Raw genomic sequence first — 20,453 nt, forward strand, 5'->3', positions numbered from 1 at the left:
CGGACAATGACATGGACAGATTGGTCACGTGGTGGTGCTCATCCAGCTACTTTTGGCAAGGCTGATATAACGGAAAGTTTTCTCAAGAAGCTTCCGGGAGCCAAATCCTGCCTCTACAATGATCAGCAGTCTCAAATCTGTTATCTCTTTGCTAGAAAGTTTGCTCCAAGCGCATTGGAGCCCTTACTGCAACTTGCACCCAAGATTCTTGAGTTGGGTTCTAACAGATCTTCCACTCGTCGCTCGTGGTTTTTGTTTTGATAAGTGTTTGTGTTTAGAGTATGATCATGGACAGAATCTGATTATAAATTAATCGAACAGGTATTGTGATGGTTAAACATATTTTTGACGTGACAGATTATTGAATAAAGATATAGGTTTGAGTTCTTTTCAGTCCCTAGGGGAATCGGATTTCTCTTGTTCCATGCTTAGATGTCTAGAAATTACTCGACATTTTGNAAAAAAAAAAAAAGAGTAAGGCATTTTCTTCTAAACATTGTTCTTTAGGCATTTTCATTGCATTTCCTAATGGTCTCAAGAACAAGTGACTGTTACAAGAGGATCAGTTGGTACTGTTTGGCTAACCAGTATCGCTTAAATCATGTGGCTTTATGTGTTTGACTATCTTTGTTTCTTGATTGAAAATGGGATAAATTGAGGAGAAAAGTTTACCTTAAAAAGCTGCATCAAAAACACGTATGATTCATAGATTTTTTTCTTAATGTGAGATGTTGATGAATGATTTTGGTTGTTGTTGTCTCTGTTAGTCAATACCCCATTCCAATTCTGGTTAACATGTTCTTTGCTTATGGAAGATAAATGAATCTTTGGTTGTTCCTGGTATCATCATGACGTCATTGTATATCCCCATTATGCTTACTTTTCTTGAACCAAGTTTGGCAATTCCGCAACCATCTTTTGAACCTGCGTATTAGGTGGAGATAGTTTCGACTTTCGAAACGAAAGGAAACAAGATTCGGTTCAGCAATCGGGTTAGTTTCTTACCATTATAAGTTCTTAAGCAATTCAAACACTTATCCCGCAAATTCTATGAAAAAAAAAAAAAAAAAAAAAAAAAAAGGAGAAAAAGCAAGTGAATTGTATGAAATAATCATTAGAATAGACTTAACTTGACATATGACGTATTTGAAATTGTTTTGGCCAAATTTGGAATTGTTTTTAGGGAATTATGGGAAATATGTATTATTTTTTTTTCTACTACGGAAAAAATAATCGGAAAAGGAAGTAATCCATCAAAAAGCTATATTCGTATCAAGGGGACCGCACCGTCCAGCAATTCCAAACCGTTCAATGTCTAGTTTCTTCCTTCACGTGTCACAATAACTTAAACTGAAAATGAAATGATTCTCCAAACAAAAACAAAAAGATTTTGCAAATCCGAAATTTTGTATTTTCTTATGTTTGTATTATAAATTTTTGAATTGAAGTACATAATAATGCCAATGTGAGGATGAAATTACATCTTCACCTTCATGATAGCAATGATTCCCACATGTGTATTAAACAAGAAAATTCTTTGCCAGCAACATATCTTTTAAAATATTCACGATTCGCTTATAACCGTGATAATTGGGGAAAACAACGATTTCAAAAACATACTTATTTATTCAAAACGCGCAAATTCAACATAATCTATTCAATGCCTGCTTTAGAATTGATCCCTACTAAAACTTAGTTTAAGCATAATTTTCTTACTTCTATTCACTCTACCGGGAAACAACAAAAGATCAAACAAATACAAGTTCTATAAGAGAAACACCCGACCATGAATCAATCAATAACACCTTAACATGAATTTTCGATTTTGATGAGAAAATGATTATCCGTGATTTTACTATTTTAAAGACTTTCTTTGTGTTTGTGCAACTGCAAATATGTGTTTTCTAGAATATAAAAAAAAACTATAGAAAATTAGCATTATTTGGGATTGATTGTAAATAAGTGTATTTTAGACATTTACAAATTTTGAATGAATCATCCGAACTTATAAAAAACAAAAAGTTCTGATTTTTTTGGATAAGTTTGAAAAATACATCTAGATGGTCCATTTTGATGATGTGTTAAATTGCACTAAAGAATGTTTTATTATGGTGTCTTGGGACCGAAGAAAATTACAAAAAAAGAAAAGAAAAGAAAATATCAAGATATTTATGAAGTTTATATTTATGAGTTCTTCTTGGTTATAAATACAATTTTCTCCTTCATGTTTTCAGCTTTACTTCACCATAGCGCAGAAATCTCTTTGTTCACAATGAGTGGCTTCAAACTGGTTTCTTTTGTTTTGATACTTCACTTACTCAATTTGTTTCTGATTTCATGTTCCTCCAATGAGTTATCTCAAATCCCAAAAAACCTGCTTAGTCTGGCTAAAAGAGATGAGTTTTTCGATTGGATGGTAGGAATCAGAAGGAGAATCCATGAGAACCCAGAACTAGGTTACGAGGAAGTAGAGACATCTAAGCTTGTTAGAGCAGAACTGAAAAAGATGGGTGTGTCTAATTATAAGTATCCAGTTGCTGTAACTGGTGTTATTGGATATGTCGGAACTGGTCAAGCCCCTTTTGTTGCTTTAAGGGCTGATATGGATGCACTTCCTATGCAGGTATGTATTTGATTTTCAAAGTTTTAAGAAATTGGTTAGAGGGTGATTTGACTTAGTCTCTCATCTTCTCATGGAACTCTCTTGTGGCTTTTTATTAGTGTTAGATACTTTGCATTGTTCTGTCCTTTCTTCATGATGATTTATGGTTACATGTCTCTGTAATATCATGTAAAAGATCTGTTGAGTTCACTTCTCTGTGAGATTTGGTTCTTTTGTAATTTTCTTAGTGGTATTGTATGACAAGCTATATTGGTTGGATTGTGTAGGAAATGGTAGAATGGGAACACATGAGTAAGGTTCCAGGGAAGATGCACGCTTGTGGACATGACGCTCATACTACAATGCTCCTCGGTGCTGCAAAATTGCTCAAAGAACACGAAGACGAGCTACAGGTTTAGTGTTGTACTGTATTTATCTTTTTAGTTTGGATCTTTCGAAAATATATATGGATTTGTTTGGTTTCTTAACACTTGTTTGGACATTTTGTTCGTCAGGGTACAGTGGTTCTTGTTTTCCAACCAGCGGAGGAAGGAGGAGCAGGTGCAAAAAAAATCGTGGAGGCTGGAGTATTAGATAATGTGGGAGCAATCTTTGGATTACATGTTTCAAATCTATTAGGGTTAGGTCAACTGAGCTCAAGAGAGGGTCTATTGATGGCTGGTAGTGGACGTTTCGAAGCTAAAATAAGCGGGAAAGGAGGTCATGCAGCTCTTCCTCAATTTGCCATAGATCCAGTTTTGGCTGCTTCAAATGTTATTCAAAGCTTACAACAACTCGTTTCGCGAGAGGCAGATCCTTTAGACTCGCAGGTATAATTTTTTTATTATCTTTGGCTCTTCAAGGCATGTGTCTCTATACGCATTCATATTATATAGCATGTGGGTTAATTTTGAGTGCCTACAGGTGGTTACAGTTGCTAAATTTGAAGGCAGTGATGCCTTTAATGTCATTCCAGACTTTGTTACTATCGGTGGCACATTCCGAGCCCTTTCACCAACAAGTTTTGCGCAAATTAAGCAAAGAATTGAGCAGGTCAGTGATCTTCATTAGTCTGAGAATTTTGTCTTCCTTTCCTCTCTCGAGATCGAACTTTTAAACGCGAGTCGAATGTTTTCTCAGGTTATCACAACGCAAGCAAGCGTGAGCAAGTGCAATGCAACAGTTGACTTTCTTGAAGATGTGTTTCCTCCTTTCCCGCCGACTGTGAACGACAAAGATTTGCACCCTTTTTACAAGAGCATTGCAGTGGATATGTTAGGGGCTGAGAATTTTGTTGAGACACAACCCGTGATGGTATCAGAGGATTTCGCTTTCTACCAAGAAGCAATCCCGGGACATTTTAGCTTTGTTGGAATGCAGAACAAAAATCATCCACCAATGCCTAATCCTCACTCTCCGTATTTTGAAGTTAATGAAGAAATACTCCCTTATGGTGCTTCCCTTCTTGCTTCCTTGGCCACAAGATATCTTCTTGAGTCTTCTTCATCGCCAAATAAGAGTTACATGAAAGATGAACTTTGATGCCATAGTTGCATCTCATCTCATCATCTACTTATTGAAAATGTCAATCATGGTTTCGTGTAACTACTCGCAGTTGTCAATCAATAAAATAAAAAAAGGTTGTGTCAAGCTTATTTATTTCTTTTACTGAGAATGATGAATCTGATGATTTCAAACACATCCAAAATTTTTGGCACCGAAGAGAAACAGAGGAGGACACAAAACTGGAAGTTACTTAGGTCACAAGTAAAGTTCTTGGAAAATTTGTGCCCCACGCTTGACTGCTCAATAATCAGAACCAAACTATATAAACTGTAAGAAATCCTCACATCTGGATCAAACATGTATGAATAACGATTGTTTTTTTTGGTTATTCCAACTTCGAAAAGTAAAACATATATATAACAGATTTATTTCCAGAGACCACAAACATTACAAAAATGAAATCAATAAATAAAATAAATAATCATCTCAAACGAGGAGGTGGATTGGAACCAAAACCAAGTGCAAGCTCTTCAACTGAATCTGTTGATATAATCGGAAAATGCATTTCCCTCTCAACTTCTACAGCCAAACTCTCTTTAAGAGCCTTCACCACTTGACTCATTCCGGGTCTCTGATAAGATTTAACAACTCTCACAATAAGAACAACACAACACACAACTGAATAAATCTTGACTACCGAGGAAGTAATCCATTGATATCGGAAAAGTGTTTACAAACCTAGCCTCACCGAAATTACAAAGAGCACATCACTCTCAAGCACATCGCTTGTTTCAACAATCCACAAATGAAGCATCAAGAGAACTCCTCTCACAACGTCTCTCTATTTATTTGAATTCAGAAAGCTAACGGTAAACCCTCCATATCACGCGGAGTCTTTGCCCAGATCCCACACACGTGTGTCACGCGCTTCGCCTCTACTCTCGCCATGCGCCTCTCCATCCTTCTCGTCACGCGCCACTCCCAGCTTCTTCCTTTCCCGATAAAATGTCTGATGAACCTTATCAATACTTTCACCCCTCCCCGAGAACAAGCTTGTCCTCAAGCCTCAACCGCTGAACGTCGGATACAAAACCACAAAATCCTTCGAAGCCATCCATGAATTGAAAGATGTATCCTTGTCCTGCCACTTCACAAGGAATTCACGAACCCAGTATCTGAAAAACGCACCTCCACAATGGTCTCCGGAAACCATAACTACCCTCCAAACTCACCGGAGGAGTAGAGTCTTCAATCAAATGGTTATGGCCAACCACTGCATTAAGCTGAGAAACATGAAAAACATCATGAATTTTAGAAGACGCCGGAAGTTGTAAACGGTAAGCCATAGACCCAATCCTCTCCAACCAAGAATAGACCAAAGAATTTGGCTACCAACTTATGACAATTCCGACGCACCACCGTGACGATAGGGTTGCAACTTAAGATAAACCCAAATCCCCCACCGCAAATTCAAGAACACGACGATGCTTATCAGCAGAACGTTGCATGAGTTCCTGAGCACGCTGAAGGTTCACCTGAATCCGAGATAACATCAAATCTCTTTCTCTCAACTGCACTTCAAGATCCAAATTACTCGTAGAACCCGGTTCAAACTTGAACAAATGTGGAGGTTCTCTGGCATACATCACGTTGAATGGGGACGTCTTGAGAGCAGAATGATAAGCAGTGGTATAAGAGTATTTCGCCCAAGCCAAAAAATGGTGCCAAGTACGAGGATGGCTGGATGCGAAATAGGTCTCTAAACAGCGGTTCAGAACCTCCGTCTGACCGTCTGTTTGGGGATGGTAAGCGGTGCTATGCTTCAGCTTAGGGCCATATAACCGGAGAAGGTCCTTCCAAACTTCACTCAAAAACACCCTGTCACGATCCGAAACGATGGACTTAGGAAACCCATGAAGCCTTACAATCTCCGAAATGAACTTATTAGCCATATCCAAATCTTTGGAAGGATGTTTGAGACGAATAAAATGAGCTCCCTTGCTAAGTTGATCAACCACCACCAAAATAACATTCACACCACCAGACATTGGTAAACCCTCAATGAAATCCAAAGAAACATCTTCCCAAATAGCAGTAGGAATGGGTAAAGGTTGCAAAAGACCAGCTGGAGACAGGGTAGAGTACTTATGAGTTGACAAACCACACATGCTGCCACATTTTTCTGAATATCCTTTTTCATACCCTCCTAATGAAAATAAGCTTGAATAGGCTATAAAATTTTCAACACACCACCATGTCCTCCTAGCTGGCTATCATAAAATTCCTGAAGAATCACCAGAATAAAAACCAAAGTTTTGGGAATCACCAAACGGTTTTTAAACCATAAACGCCCTTCCACCATTGTGTACCCTTCACCAAGAGAACCACCATCCTTAAACTGATTGAGAAGTTCCTGTAGAGAGACATCTTCATCAATCTCCTTAAACATATCTTGTAGTTGGAGCACTGAGGGAACTGTCAAAGCCAAAAATAAAGCTGAGACAGAATGAGGAATGCGAGATAACCATCTGCAGCTTTATTCTCCACACCCGGTTTATACACAATGTCCATATCATACCCCAACAACCGAGTAAACCAACGCTGATACTCCATGTTAACTTCCTTCTGTTCCAACAAAAACTTCAAGCTCCTCTGATCAGTATGAACCTCAAACCATCTACCTAACAGGTAATGTTTCCACTTCAAAACAACCATGACAATAACCATAAGTTCCCTCTCATAGGCCGGTTTCAACTGTTCCCTCACTGTCAAACCATGAATAAAATAGGCAAGAGGACGTTTGTCCTGCATCAACATAGCACCCACACCAGTTCCTGAAGCATCAGTCTCGATAATGAAAACCTTATCAAAATTTGGAAGACCAAGAACAGGAACCGAAGCCATGGCCTGTTTGAGATTCGCAAAGGATCGCTGAGTCAAGTATGATCACATAAACTGATCTTTCTTGAGTAAATCAGTCAGAGGCTGATCAATGGTACCATATCCCTGCACAAATATAAGGTAATAACCAGTGAGCCCCAAAAGACCACGCAATTGCTTAATGTTTTTAGGAGTCGGCCACTGAAACATTGCTTTTGTCTTAGCTGTATCAGTAGCTACACCTACTGCAGAAATGATGTGACCCAAATACTCCACTTGAGGTGCTCCAAACAAACATTTATTGAGATTAGCAAATAGCTGATGAGCTTGTAACATTTGTAACACCTTCTCCAAATGCTCAACATGTAACTGGAGACTACCATTGTAGACCAGAATATGATCTAAAAAAAACCTCAAATTTCCTCAAAAACGGCTTGAATACCTTGTTCATCAAAGATTGAAAAGTAGCCGCTACATTATTAGTGAGGCCGAAGGGCATGACCAAGAATTCATAATGTTCATCAAGATCACAGAAAATCACAGAACCATGAAGTTCATCAAGAAGTTGATCAATAACGGGAATTGGAAACTTGTCCGGTACTGTTGCCCGATTCAGAGTTCTATAGTCTACACAGAACCTCCAAGAGGAGTCCTTTTTCACCAACAAGACAGGACTAGAAAAGGGGCTGGTACTAGGGTGAATAATCCCCGACTGCAACATTTCTTCAACCATTTTCTCCATGACTTCTTTAGTAGCGTGTGGATAGCGATATGGTCTTACTGTGAAAGACTAAACCCCTGGTTTCAAATGTATAGCATGCTCAAGCCCACGAACCAGAGGTAAAGCTGATGGCATAGCAAAAACACAAGCAAAACTATCAAGAAGTGTAGACACAGCCGGATCCATCTGCTTGTGAACGTCTGAGACAGTGGCATATGCAAGTGTCAAAACCTGACAACTATCGCTACTCGAACTGAGTGGTGGCACTATCGACTTAAGAGACAGACAAGGGCAATGAAGTCCCGCATCACCAAACAAATCACATATTCCCAAAGTCTCCAGCCACTGAAGTCCCAATATCACATCTACACAACCTAACTCCAAAGTGATAAAGTCATTTTGAAACTCCACTCCTGCCAAAGAGAATTTGACATTTTTGCAAACTCCAAAACCATGCATTGGCACACCATTTCCTAACAACACCTCCAAACTACTATCAAGGAAACTTCTCAACTTCAACCGAGCAGCCAAGGAAGGAGTGATAAAGTTATGAGATGTTCCTGAGTCTAGTAGAATCACCACGGAAGATATATCCAATCGCACCAACCAACTTTGTAGTCCGGGGTGAATGCTTCTCCATCCTTCTCGTCACGCGCCACTCTTGGCTTCTTCCTTTTCCGATAAAACGTCTAATGAACATTATCAGTCTCTCGCCAGAATTTTGACAAACGCAAGCCACAACTATTTCCACGATCTTGAATGCAGAGTTTGGATCATAGTCTCTGTAAAGACTCGGGTCAAGAATCTCTACAATGTTATCTCTAGAGAAAAAAGACTCAACCAATGACTTATATGCACCCTTTCCTCATTCTTTATGATCGCAGGTTTTGTAGTAACAATCTCAAATAGAACTACACCGAAACTGTACACATCGCTCTTCTCAGTTAACATGTTTGATGTGTAATAGCTGCAATGAAAGATGAGATCTCATTATCTGAAGAAACCAACCAATGAAGAGGAGGCACATTTTATTTTTGGATGATAGGAAGATTCAAGCTTACTCGGAGTGTATTTGTTATATAAAATTACTTTGTTATATATAGAAACAAAACTCCAAGATAGAGGGACATTGTTTTAGTCCAAAACAGGAGTGTATTTCAAATAACTAACCTTGTGCAACATTAACCGCGATCCCGAGTCTATCTACCCAACTAAAAACTGTTGTATTGTTCTCTACACAAGACTAGATTATAACTGAGATATTTTGTATTATTATACTTGAAGAAGAATATAAAGCAAAAATAGATTTTCAAAACCTGAGATGGGTTGTTTTAAGTTTCTGTTAGCCATGTATTCATATATAACCACCATTTTGTCGCCTGCATTGCAATAACCAAGCATGGTTATAAGGTTTTTCTCCACCTCCACCATTGCCGGCAACAGTCACCTTCGACCCCCAGCAACCGCCACTGCCGGCCACCGGAAACCGCCACCACCAGAAAGTGCCACCTCCGGCCACCGACCACTGCCACCTCCGGTCACCGGCTTCCGCCACCTCATCCGGCCGCCAGCCACCACCATCCTCTTCTACCACTACTACCATCAAAACACTAAAACTGTTAGTTTACCTACCCCTAATCCGATTCTCCTAATTTATTCAAATTATGTGCATATTCTTCATTTTATTTATTATTTTCGTTATCACACAAATTAACCCTTAATGATATGAATGATTTTATTATAAACTTATTTACTAATTCGACGTTGTTTATCTTTTATTTTATGGAAAAAGATGATTGTCTACAGGAGTATATGATTGACGAAGCACCCTCCATTAATCTCAATCCAATATGATTGAACCTAAAATAACGGGACCCACTTTTAAAATAATAATAATAAATACAACATATAATTAAACATTCCATACTATTTAATTAAACCAACTAAACCAATATAACATTAATCAACTCAAATACACAACATCAATACAATAACTTTATTAACCGATCTATCCAACAACCTAACATAACCATCTAACACACAAACGAGACCCTAGATCATCCTCCTCCTCATCGCCATGATTCCACGTCACATACCTGCACACCAAAAACAACAATGTAAGCATCATAAATACTTAATGAGACAATCTTCCTATCTACTAGGCTAAACACAAAAGCAACTGAGATTTCAATATTAAGCAACACAAACAGTAGCAAAAAAATACAACCCGTGAACTCTCCCAGGCACGAATATCAAAGCAGCCTCACCCTACAACCTCTCCGGCGTCGGCGTAGGTTCGGCTCGCCGACATTGGGACCCTTTGAGCGTGTTACTTCCTCTTTTCAGTCTTATTCCGTCTAGATTTTTCTTTCTGTTTTTTCCCCCAACTTTGTAACCCTTTTCCACTCTTTTCAGTCTTATTCCGTCTAGACTGTGTTTCTTTCAAAGGAGGCATTGAAATTCCGGCGAATCCCACCTCTATCTCTCTGCACCCAGCTCCGGCGAAAGCTTATTCAAAGTCCACTGCTCTGTTCACGTTTAAAGTCGGATCTCTGTTTCCACGTGAGGAATGCTTCACGCTGGTTTTGTTGATGGGAGAAGCCCGCCTTCTCGGACCATCAGATGTGCCTTTTCGGGGGAAGACGTCGACAGCGCACAGCAAGCTTTTCTTCAGGGGTTCGTTCTTCCAGTCTGCTTGGACATCCGCCTCAGCCTTTCTACACCATCAGAGCTTGGCAGGGCAATACCTACCTCCATCGGAATTGTGCTTCTCATTGCAAATCCTCTCATTGCCTTCGATCAACCGCCGCCGCGCTTCCTCGTACAGTAGGTCAACCAAGGGAACGCTTGGAGTTTCCTTGTTGGTCCTCAACTTTGCAATAGGCCCGTTAACAGGTTTACAGCCCCAGCCCACTCCAACAAATAGCAGGTCCAGTTCAAAACTCTTCTTATCCAACGCTAGCTTCCATATCGTTCATGCTCTTAATCCCATAGGTCGAAGACTCCTCTTGGGAAGTAAATCGACGATTGTGCTAGGGTTGTTGTATGAAATTTCACTAAGGTATCTGATATTAGCTCTAGATGTGGTGATCGATATATCTCCCAACCTTTTGAAGTCTATTGGTTTATTTGCTCTGAATTCTAGTTGGCATCCATTTGATCATGGTCGTGGTTGGTACTCGATCAACAATCATGCCAAGTCAATTCTGACTAACGACTTCTACCATCACCCAACTGTCAACACTCCTATATGCCGTGTAGTATCCGAGGCACCATTGATTGCCCACACCCAACTTCCAATTTCAGTTTGGCAGCTCATGTATGATCTATCTATGCTCTTGTTGAGCCGGCTACAAATCCTGTGTGGATTTCTTAATCTCCATGGCTGAGGCCCTTATGTGAGAGAGAACCCACCTAGTTTGTTACGGCTCTGCAAACTTTCTTTAAGAATCCTGAGGCTAGTTTCAATGGTTATCTCCTTAACTTCCAAGTCCTTGAAGTCTTATGGCTCTTTAGTCGAGAATGCTATGTCGAAGGCGTGAGCTTGGTTTTAGTGAATTCTTGACCAACAATTCCCCCTCGACTTGTCTAGGTAACTATTCAAGCTTCATTCGTTCGTTATGAACACCTTTTCAACGTCATTAAGTCTATGCTTGACAATGACCATCGTATCTACCATCAAGCTTCTCGTGGAAGACCGCTCAACAAACCTTGACCTCACATGTGGCAAACCGCTCTCTAGCTTTTTCTTTAAAGCTCTCTTGGATCCTTTGTTGAAATTTTTTATCTATCTTTGTTTGGCATTGGGGAATGCCTCTTTTATTGTATGGCTTAAACTTTGGATCTTTGCATCCCTCTCCTTGTATTTGGTTTATGATTGAATTGAAATCAAGGGTTTGACAAAAAAAAAAAAAAAAAAAAAAAAAAAAAAAAAAAAAAAAAAAAAAAAAAAAAAAAAAAAAAAAAAAAAAAAAAAAAAAAAAAAAAAAAAAAAAAAAAAAAAAAAAAAAAAAAAAAAAAAAAAAAAAAAAAAAAAAAAAAAAAAAAAAAAAAAAAAAAAAAAAAAAAAAAAAAAAAAAAAAAAAAAAAAAAAAAAAAAAAAAAAAAAAAAAAAAAAAAAAAAAAAAAAAAAAAAAAAAAAAAAAAAAAAAAAAAAAAAAAAAAAAAAAAAAAAAAAAAAAAAAAAAAAAAAAAAAAAAAAAAAAAAAAAAAAAAAAAAAAAAAAAAAAAAAAAAAAAAAAAAAAAAAAAAAAAAAAAAAAAAAAAAAAAAAAAAAAGCAACACAAACAACACACCAGACAAGGGAAGCAAGCATCACACAAGTTAGTCATTGGTTTATTATTTATTGATTATTGATTTAATGGTATTGTTTAGTTTTCTACTGATTGGTTTGATTGTGGTTAGGTGACTAGTGGGTATAGGACCACCAGTTAATTGTTATATTAAAAGAAAAAAAATCGGGTCGGGTCGTTTCAGATTTGTCGCTCGATGTAGGATCTAAATCGATCGATGCACTACATCAATTTTGCTCTCTGAGTTTGTTTCCTCGGCATTGTTCCTCCCGATGCTCCAAAATGCTCCAAAATCTACATATAAGTCCAAGACGTACATAAACCTGCAAAGACTCAACAAGACTCTAAAAACACCAAAATAACTATAAATAAGACTTATATCATGGCTAAAAAGACCTAAAAACTATGATATATTAATTTTTGTCAAACATGCGTTACATATTTGGTACTAAAATTATTATGCAGTACACTTTGGGTTTTGTCATAAAATTAACAATCAAAATACAATATATAATTTTAAACACTAAACAAATCTGTAACGCCCCGACCGCCACCTCTCAGTGGACTCCATAACTAATCTCAGTCTATGGGTCCACCTTCCTTAATGGGCCTCACATCCTCTCACCAGGTCCGTGAGCCCATCTATATCCGACGGCCGGTTTGCTAAGTCCGGGAGGTTTTAAAGACTTGTTACCGTCTGTACTAATCACCACATGATCTTTCCCTGTGTTGTCCTCACTCGCATAGTTCTGACAGTCACTTCCCGGAAGGTCACCCATCCTGGGACTACTCCAGCATAAGCACGCTTAACTGTGAAGTTCTATCAGGACCCTTGACCGAAAAGATAAGTGCATTTTGGTGACATAGGTGACCAAATCAATTCTTTTAAACCTCTCCGCAAGTCCCTGAAACTGGTGTCACAAAATCAAATAAAACTAACGAACAAATATTAATTTTTTTATTACACAACTTAACCTACAGTATACCGCAGATCAAAATCTAGATCTATTAAATCTTACAAAATAGATGTTATTTTTATAAGGCATATTCAGCATATAATTTCATGGCATAGTGTTTCATCCAAGAAAACTAATTTATTTAAAAAAAAAAAAATAATCACATATACGATATTTTAAATAAAAATTACAAAATAAACAAAAAGAATTTCAACCGGTGCTAGAACACATATCTATTATAGAATGAATCTAAAATACCTTTAGATATGAAAATAGGAGAATCTGTTTTGCTTTTTACAAATGAGGAAAAAATATCGGAAAAAAAACTATGAAAGTAATCCATCAAAAATTCGTATCAAGGGGACGGCACCGTCCAGCAATTACAAACCGTTCAAATAGTTAATTCTTTCACGTGTCACAATAACTTAAAATGAAAATGAAATGATTCTCCAAACAAAAACAAAAAGGATTTTGCAAATCCAAAATTTGTATTATCAAACTTTTCAATTGAACTACATAATGCCAAATAAGTGAGGCTGAAATTACAATCTCATCACCTTTCATGATAGCAATGATTTCATCCATATGTGTATTAAAACTTAATAACTCTTTGCCACCAACACAAAAAATGGTAAATATATTGCAATCATCATCACATTAAAATCTGTTAAACTAGTCACGATTCCAATTACATAAGAATTACGTTTATTAGGCACTTACTTAGTTTAGTCTATCCTAAAGCTGATCTCGACTAATAGCTAGTCTAAACTTAATTCTCTTGCTTCTATTCATCTCCTACAGTGAAATAAGTGAGGATGAAATTACTTTTTTTTTTCGTCAAAAATAAATTTATATTAATGAATTTGAATAGTCTTCATACAATTGTTTTGAAAGCCAACATGGTGGGGTAAAACATTCAGAATAAAAAGATGTTTGTAGACTACCATATTTAGCAACTAGATGAGCTGATTTATTACAAGTTCTAGGGCAATAAACAGAAGAGACATTATTGAACAAATTTGACCAGTAAATAATATCCTAGTAGATAACATCTATGGAGATATCACGAAAAATTTTATTCGCAATTTTGGTTAAATTTTCACAATCTCCTTTAAAAATAACATTTCTGTGTCCTCGAATTCAACACTGTTGCATTGAAGTCAGCAGCGCCTTAGATTCAACCTCCAATGGTGAAGAAACAGATCCTAGTTGACTTGATCCCTAGTTTAGTGCAGTTCCATTATGACTTCGAATTATCCATCCGCTCTTTGCTTGATTTGTTATGTGATCATAAGCTGCATCATAGTTACATTTAATCGAAGACGTATCTGGTCGTGTCCAATGGTGAATGGTTGTGTCACTTGATACTATAGTGCAGTGCCCTGAATTTTCATTATCGTGAATACAATCTCGAACATCAGCCTTAGCTCTTAGAATTATATTATTTGGATTATCTTGGATGCCATTGAAAATGAAGTTATTCCGGGATTTCCATATATGCCATAGAAGCCAAAAAGGTAATAGTTTTGTCTGTGCAGATATATCATCCTCCATTTGGAGTTCAAATATTCTTTCTAGCAATGTTTCACAACTATGATATGGAATAGAGATGGTTATTGGGATATTGGCTAGTTCCCATATAGATTGTGAATAAGGACAGGAAAACATAATATGTTCGATGGTTTCATCATTCTGAAAACATCTAGAAAAACTGGATCTAGATGCATTCCACTGGTGTTAAACGAGTAATAGTTGGTATAGATTTGGATAATAGATACCATAAAAAATGTTTTACTTTTGGGAGAATATTAAGTTTCCATATTTTGTTTTTGAGTGTAACAGATCCATGGGGGATGGGAGGCAAGTTGTTATGTTGATTTGGGTTGTGCATTGATAGCCAATAACCTGATCTAACCGTATAGACACCGACTTTGTATAGTTCCATACTAATCTGTCTGCACATGTTATCCGTGGGAGGTATATATTAAGTATATGACTCTGATCCTCTGGTTGGATAGTATCCGCAATTAGTTCTTCATTCCATCACCGGTGATTGCCATTGTTCGTGATATAGTCGATGAGTTTTGTGTATGCATTTGGATCAATCGTGCAGATAGGTTTTGGTAGATGAGTTGTTGTAATATTGTTCTGGTTAACACGTATAGATTCACCATCTCCCAATATGTATCTCGAACCGAGCTTGATTATTTTGAGTCCCTCTAGTATTGAAGCCCAACCATATGACTGATTTTTCCTCTGTTTTGCATCCAATATAGATTCATCTCTGAAGTACCTAGCCTTGTATACTCTTGCAAATAAGGTATCAGGGTGTTGTATAATTCTCCATGCTTGTTTTGCTAGCAAAGCATCATTAAAGTTTGATAAATCTTTGAAACCTAAAGCTCCTTCTTTTTTTGAGTGTTGCAAACGTTTCCAAGCATTCAAAGGAATTCCTTTGTCTTGATTACTCTTTTCCCACCAAAAGTGTTGAATTAACGCATCAATTTCTGATAAGACTCCTTGTGGTATTTTGAAACAGATCATAGAGTATACAGGCATGGCTAAAGCAACGGATTTGATGAGGATCTCCTTTCCAGCCAGTGATAAGTAACGACCTCTCCATGCCAATGTTCGTTGTTTGACCTTATCAGTTATATACAGGAACATTTCAATTTTTTTTTGCCAAACTGCTCTTGTAATCCAAGATATTTCCCTCCTCCACCATGATTTGGGATGCATAGTATCTGTTTGAGTCTATTTTGTACTTGTTCCTGTACTCTTGACCCGAAAGTTATCATAGACTTACTAGTATTTATTTTCTAGCCTGAATAATATTCATAAACGTCAAAGGCCTCTTTAATTGCCCTGTAATTTCGATTATTTGCTTGACAAAAGAAGAGGGAGTCATCAGCAAATTGTAAGTGACTAATGGGAGGTACTCCATTTCCTATTTTAACCCCTCTAATATCACCTGACTGTACTCTCGTTTGTATATGGTGGCTCATTATATCAGCGCATAATATAAACAAGTAGGGTGATAAGGGATCACCTTTCCTAATGCCTCGTTCATGAACAATCATACCCATAGGTGTGCCGTTTATTAAGACCGAGTAACTGGCAGAACGGACTGTAGCCATTATCCAGTCAATCCATTGTTGGAGAATCCAAATAACCGCATAGTGACTTCAAAAAAATCTCATTCCACTCTATCTTAAGCCTTGGTGACATCAGTTTTGATTGCCATGTAGCTTTGTGATACTCTCTTTCTTGACTTCAAAGAGTGCATTACCTCGTGAGCAATCATGATATTATCTATTACTAAACGCCCCGGGATAAATGCTGCTTGAGTATCTGAGACTATATCATTTAAATGTTTCTTCAACCTGTTTACTAAACATTTTGATATTATCTTATATAAGACATTACACAAAGCTATTGGTCGGAAATCCGCCAATGTTATAGGTTTGTCAATTTTTGAGAGCATACAAATATTTGTATGATTGATTCCTGTTTTCATATAACATGTTTCGAAAAGAAATCTTGGACCTCCTGAATGATGTCGGTGTTTAGGTTATCCCAGTATTGCTTGTAGAAACGAGAATTTAATCCATATAGACCTGGTGCTCAATCATCTCCAATGGAAGATAGAGCTTCATAGATTTCATCTCTTGTAAACGCCTTAGTGAGATCATCGTTCATAGTTTGTGTCACTTTGGGGACAAAATCAGCAAAGTCAAAGGGTAAAACAGGGACTCTGCTTGAAGTGTAAGCCTTTGTGAAGTAAACTTGAGCTAATCCTCCAATCTCTTGGTCTCCTGTGTATATAGCATTCGTCTCATCCCTTATGCTGGAAATGTTGTTCTTTGCATACCTTGTTTTAGTGCTAGCATGAAAAAAAGCGGTAGTATGATCGCCTAAGTGTAGCCATCTCTTTTGACTTTTGTTTTTCCAGTAGTATTCTTCGTCACGGTATGCTTTGTTGAGTTGTCTTTGAAGCCTGGGGATTGATTGTCTATGGATTCTGTTTAGACTACTCATTGCTCAATCTAACTTTGTTTGCAAGTAGTCTATCTTTTTTGCAGAGTTTAAATGTGCAGAATGTTTTTTCTTGGCCATCGCTTTTCGACAAGATGTTATTTGGTCATAGATTGTATAATAATTGTTGTTTTTGCAGGAATTCCATCCATCCTTGACTACTTCATCGATTTTATTGATCTCTGTTAGTCTTCGGTCAAAAGGAAAAGGTTTGGAAGTATTTGATTGAACAGGGGTTAAGCGTGTGTAACGAGGTTTGTGATCCAAACCATTGAACTCAAGAAATTTGACCTCTACAGTTGGGAAGAGAGAAAGCCATTCAGTATTCACCATAACCCTGTCTAAACAAGCTTTAACCATGTAATTTCTCTTTTCCCATACCCAAGAAAATCTATCTTTTTTCGACCTAAGATACTCTAGATCACAACTAAATATCATTTGTTTGAATTTTCTAAATGTCCATTCCTCTCTAAATGGTCCTCCAATCTTTTCATTATTTGATATAATCTCGTTAAAATCTCCAGATAACATCCAAGGGCCATTTCTAGAACTTCCAAAACTTGTTAAATAGGTCCACAAGTGATGTCTTTGACAAGGTTTAGAATGACCATAAACACCAGAAAAGTAGAAAGAGTTGTTATTTATTGTAACATGGACGTCGATGATACGTTCATCCTGATAAATCTTGGACAAAGTAAGATCGTCCGTCCACATTATTGCTAAGCCACCACTCCGACCATGGGGGCTCAGTATTTACATTTTTAAATCCTAATACAGAAGCAAAATTACACACAACAGAGAAATCGTTCATCATTTCACATAAGAAGAGAAGATGTGGTTTTAAAATACGGCATAAGCGTTTTAAACGTGAATGAGTCAGCGGCGTACAGATGCCCTGACAGTACCAGGAGACGACTCTCATGGGAGGCATTGGGGGGAACCGCCCCTCCTCCCCCCCCCGGCGCAGCTCCGTCGAATCCAGTTGCAGAGCAGCAAGCTTCAAACTCCTTCTTTCCTTTCTTCTGGATCTGATTCAGGACCATCAAATCCTCCTCTGCTTCACATTGCTGGTAGAAAACCTCTTGGATCTCTCTCTTCCTCTTGAATGAGTTCACTTCTTCATTAAGTCCCCCGTGGTGGCTTATTGATGATTCCCCTGCATCAACATGATTTTTTCCTTTAGCAAATTTGGTTAAAAGATAACGTAATCTTTCAGCAGTGAGTTCGGTGTCTTCGAAGACACTTGGTGAGGAGTCATCAGACTCAGTGATAATGAACTCGCTGTTCATTGTTGTGAAGTTAAGACCATGGAGATAGCCCTCGGGCGTATCCGCTTGATCAGTCGTTTTCTCAGGGTCATATGCATCTGGTGCATCCGGATTAGGATGATCCATATTGTCTTCATCAGGCTGGTTGTCATCATTTCTTCCATCATCATTTGGTGGATCGTCGAACAGCATAGGACATTCTTTGGCATCATGTGAAATCAAGCCACAGTTGGAACAAAAGTTCGGGAGACGCTCATAATGAAACTTCAGAAGCGTATTTTCACCACCTTCGAATTGGAAATTCTTCTAGAACCGTAATGGCTTATCACAATGCCAGTTGATGCAGATGCGGACAAATTCAATGAGATTTGCATTCTCTGTATAATCAATGTCCACAACCGGACCCAACTTTCCTCCAATGTAGTTCACCATTGCCGCAGAGAAGTAATGGACCGACATTCCCCAAACTTTGATCCAAAAGGGAATCGTCATCATAGTTTCTTCAGTTATATTGGGAAACCAGCAGTGTACTATGAGCATCCATTCATGGAAAGACCATGGACCACGACGGAGTACCAAGTTCAGAGTTTCTTCAGTGCGGAAGATGAATAAGACCTTCCCATTTCCCAAAACACGGCCACGGCAAGCATCTAGGAAGCCCCTAGGATTTAAAACAACCTATCGGGATTTAACATATCACTCATTAACATTTTTTATAATTTTCAGAATTTTATATATTAAGAATTATTTTAAACAACCTATCATGATTTGACATGTCATTCTTTAACATTTTTTAAATTTATAGAATTTTTTAGAATTTTTTAAAAAAATTTATGAAAAAAACAACTATGCACAATATCCCACATCGGCTAGAAATTTTTTAGACAATGGTTCAGAACCAGTATAAATATGATTAATATGCTTCCAACTAGGCCTGGGCAAAATATCCGACCCGAAATATCCGTATTGGAACCGAACCGAAAAACCCCGGTTCTGATCGGGTATGGATCTTCCCCAATATATTAGTTGGATCTTAATTGTACATACTTTTGGGTATCGGGTATTACCCGATCCGAACCGATACCCAATTAGTACCCATGTATATCCGAACCTATGTTGTTTATCATTTCACATATGTACTCAATTAGTACAATGCTTCACTACATTGAAGGCGCCTACAATGCAAACCGATCTCTTCTTTGATTCTTGTTGTTTCTTTCAATTTTCTCAATACCTACTTCTACTTTTGAATTTGATTTTGGATGTTACTACTTTACTACTTGTTTATGTTTTGAATTATGTTTTTTCTTACTTGTTTTGCTTGTCTTTAGTTTCTAACTTTGATTTAGTTATTTTGGTATAGTTTTTTAGTTATAACTTCATGAAATTTAATATAGTTATTCAATTTATATATCGGGTATTTTAGTTATATATGGGTATTTTGGTTTTAAATGGGTAAAAAATACTTATACCAAACCGAACCCAAAACATATCAGATATATTTCGGTATTCCAAAAAAATATCCGAACCGACCCGAACCCGAAAAAACCCGAACCGAACCCAAACCGAAATTTCCATAATACCTATATGATTCTATAAATTCTAAACCCGAATTACCCGAAACCCGAATTACCCGAACCGAACCCGAACCGATACCCGAATGCCCACCACTACTTCCAACAACAAATGAGCATGAAATCTTGATTTATCAGGCGTCCAAGTTTAAAAGTTTTATTCTGTTTGATCCGGTTTTTTATTTGATCAAATTAAAACTTTAAAAAGTTAATATTATAATATTTAAATTTTTTAAAGTTTAGATATTATTAATATTGAAGCTTTTGAAAAGTTTTTAAATATTATAATTTTTAAATTTTAAAAGTTTAACATATTATATATATTGAAACTTTTTTAAAAGTTCAAATTTATATTTCGAAACCTTTTAAAAGTTTAAAATATTATAAATATTGATGTAAAACATAAGTTATCTTATTTATCTATGTTTGTGCTTTTTGTTTCTTATGAGCTGTAAAACATATTTTTGTGTATGATTTTATAGATGAGTTTATATTCTTTCATTAATTTTTTATTTTTGGGTCTAAGGAAGAAGGATTGACATCGCAAGACCTTGATTTGATGTTTGAGTCAAGTTTTGGGGTTTAAAGAAGAAAGATTGATGACAAACACACATGTTTT

General features: G+C 37.1%; 2 protein-coding genes across 2 annotated transcripts in view; both read left to right on the forward strand.

The window, feature by feature from the left end:
* Positions 1 to 819, forward strand: part of LOC104744066 — a 3,073-nt gene extending 2,254 nt beyond the window's left edge. The window contains exon 3 of the mRNA XM_010465091.1: positions 768 to 819. Coding sequence (XP_010463393.1) covers positions 768 to 819 — 52 coding nt within the window. The remainder of the gene's footprint in view (positions 1 to 767) is intronic.
* On the forward strand, positions 2,195 to 4,257 carry LOC104742695 (IAA-amino acid hydrolase ILR1-like 5). Its single transcript, XM_010463718.1, has 5 exons — positions 2,195 to 2,623; positions 2,890 to 3,015; positions 3,118 to 3,432; positions 3,527 to 3,655; positions 3,743 to 4,257. The coding sequence occupies exons 1-5, from the start codon at positions 2,225 to 2,227 to the stop codon at positions 4,142 to 4,144; spliced, it is 1,371 nt and encodes a 456-aa protein (XP_010462020.1). The 5' UTR covers positions 2,195 to 2,224; the 3' UTR covers positions 4,145 to 4,257.

The sequence above is a fragment of the Camelina sativa genome, chromosome 14, assembly GCF_000633955.1.
Source record: "Camelina sativa cultivar DH55 chromosome 14, Cs, whole genome shotgun sequence".
NCBI classification, from domain to species: Eukaryota; Viridiplantae; Streptophyta; class Magnoliopsida; order Brassicales; family Brassicaceae; genus Camelina; species Camelina sativa.

What these genes read in the sequence shown, in the direction of transcription:
- LOC104742695 (XM_010463718.1), top strand. Translation starts at nt 2,225, where the DNA reads ATGTTTTCAGCTTTACTTCACCATAGCGCAGAAATCTCTTTGTTCACA. An exon ending in TGGATGCACTTCCTATGCAG is followed by an intron (nt 2,624 to 2,889) that starts GTATGTATTTGA and finishes TGGATTGTGTAG; the next exon opens with GAAATGGTAGAATGGGAACA. An exon ending in CAGATCCTTTAGACTCGCAG is followed by an intron (nt 3,433 to 3,526) that starts GTATAATTTTTT and finishes GAGTGCCTACAG; the next exon opens with GTGGTTACAGTTGCTAAATT.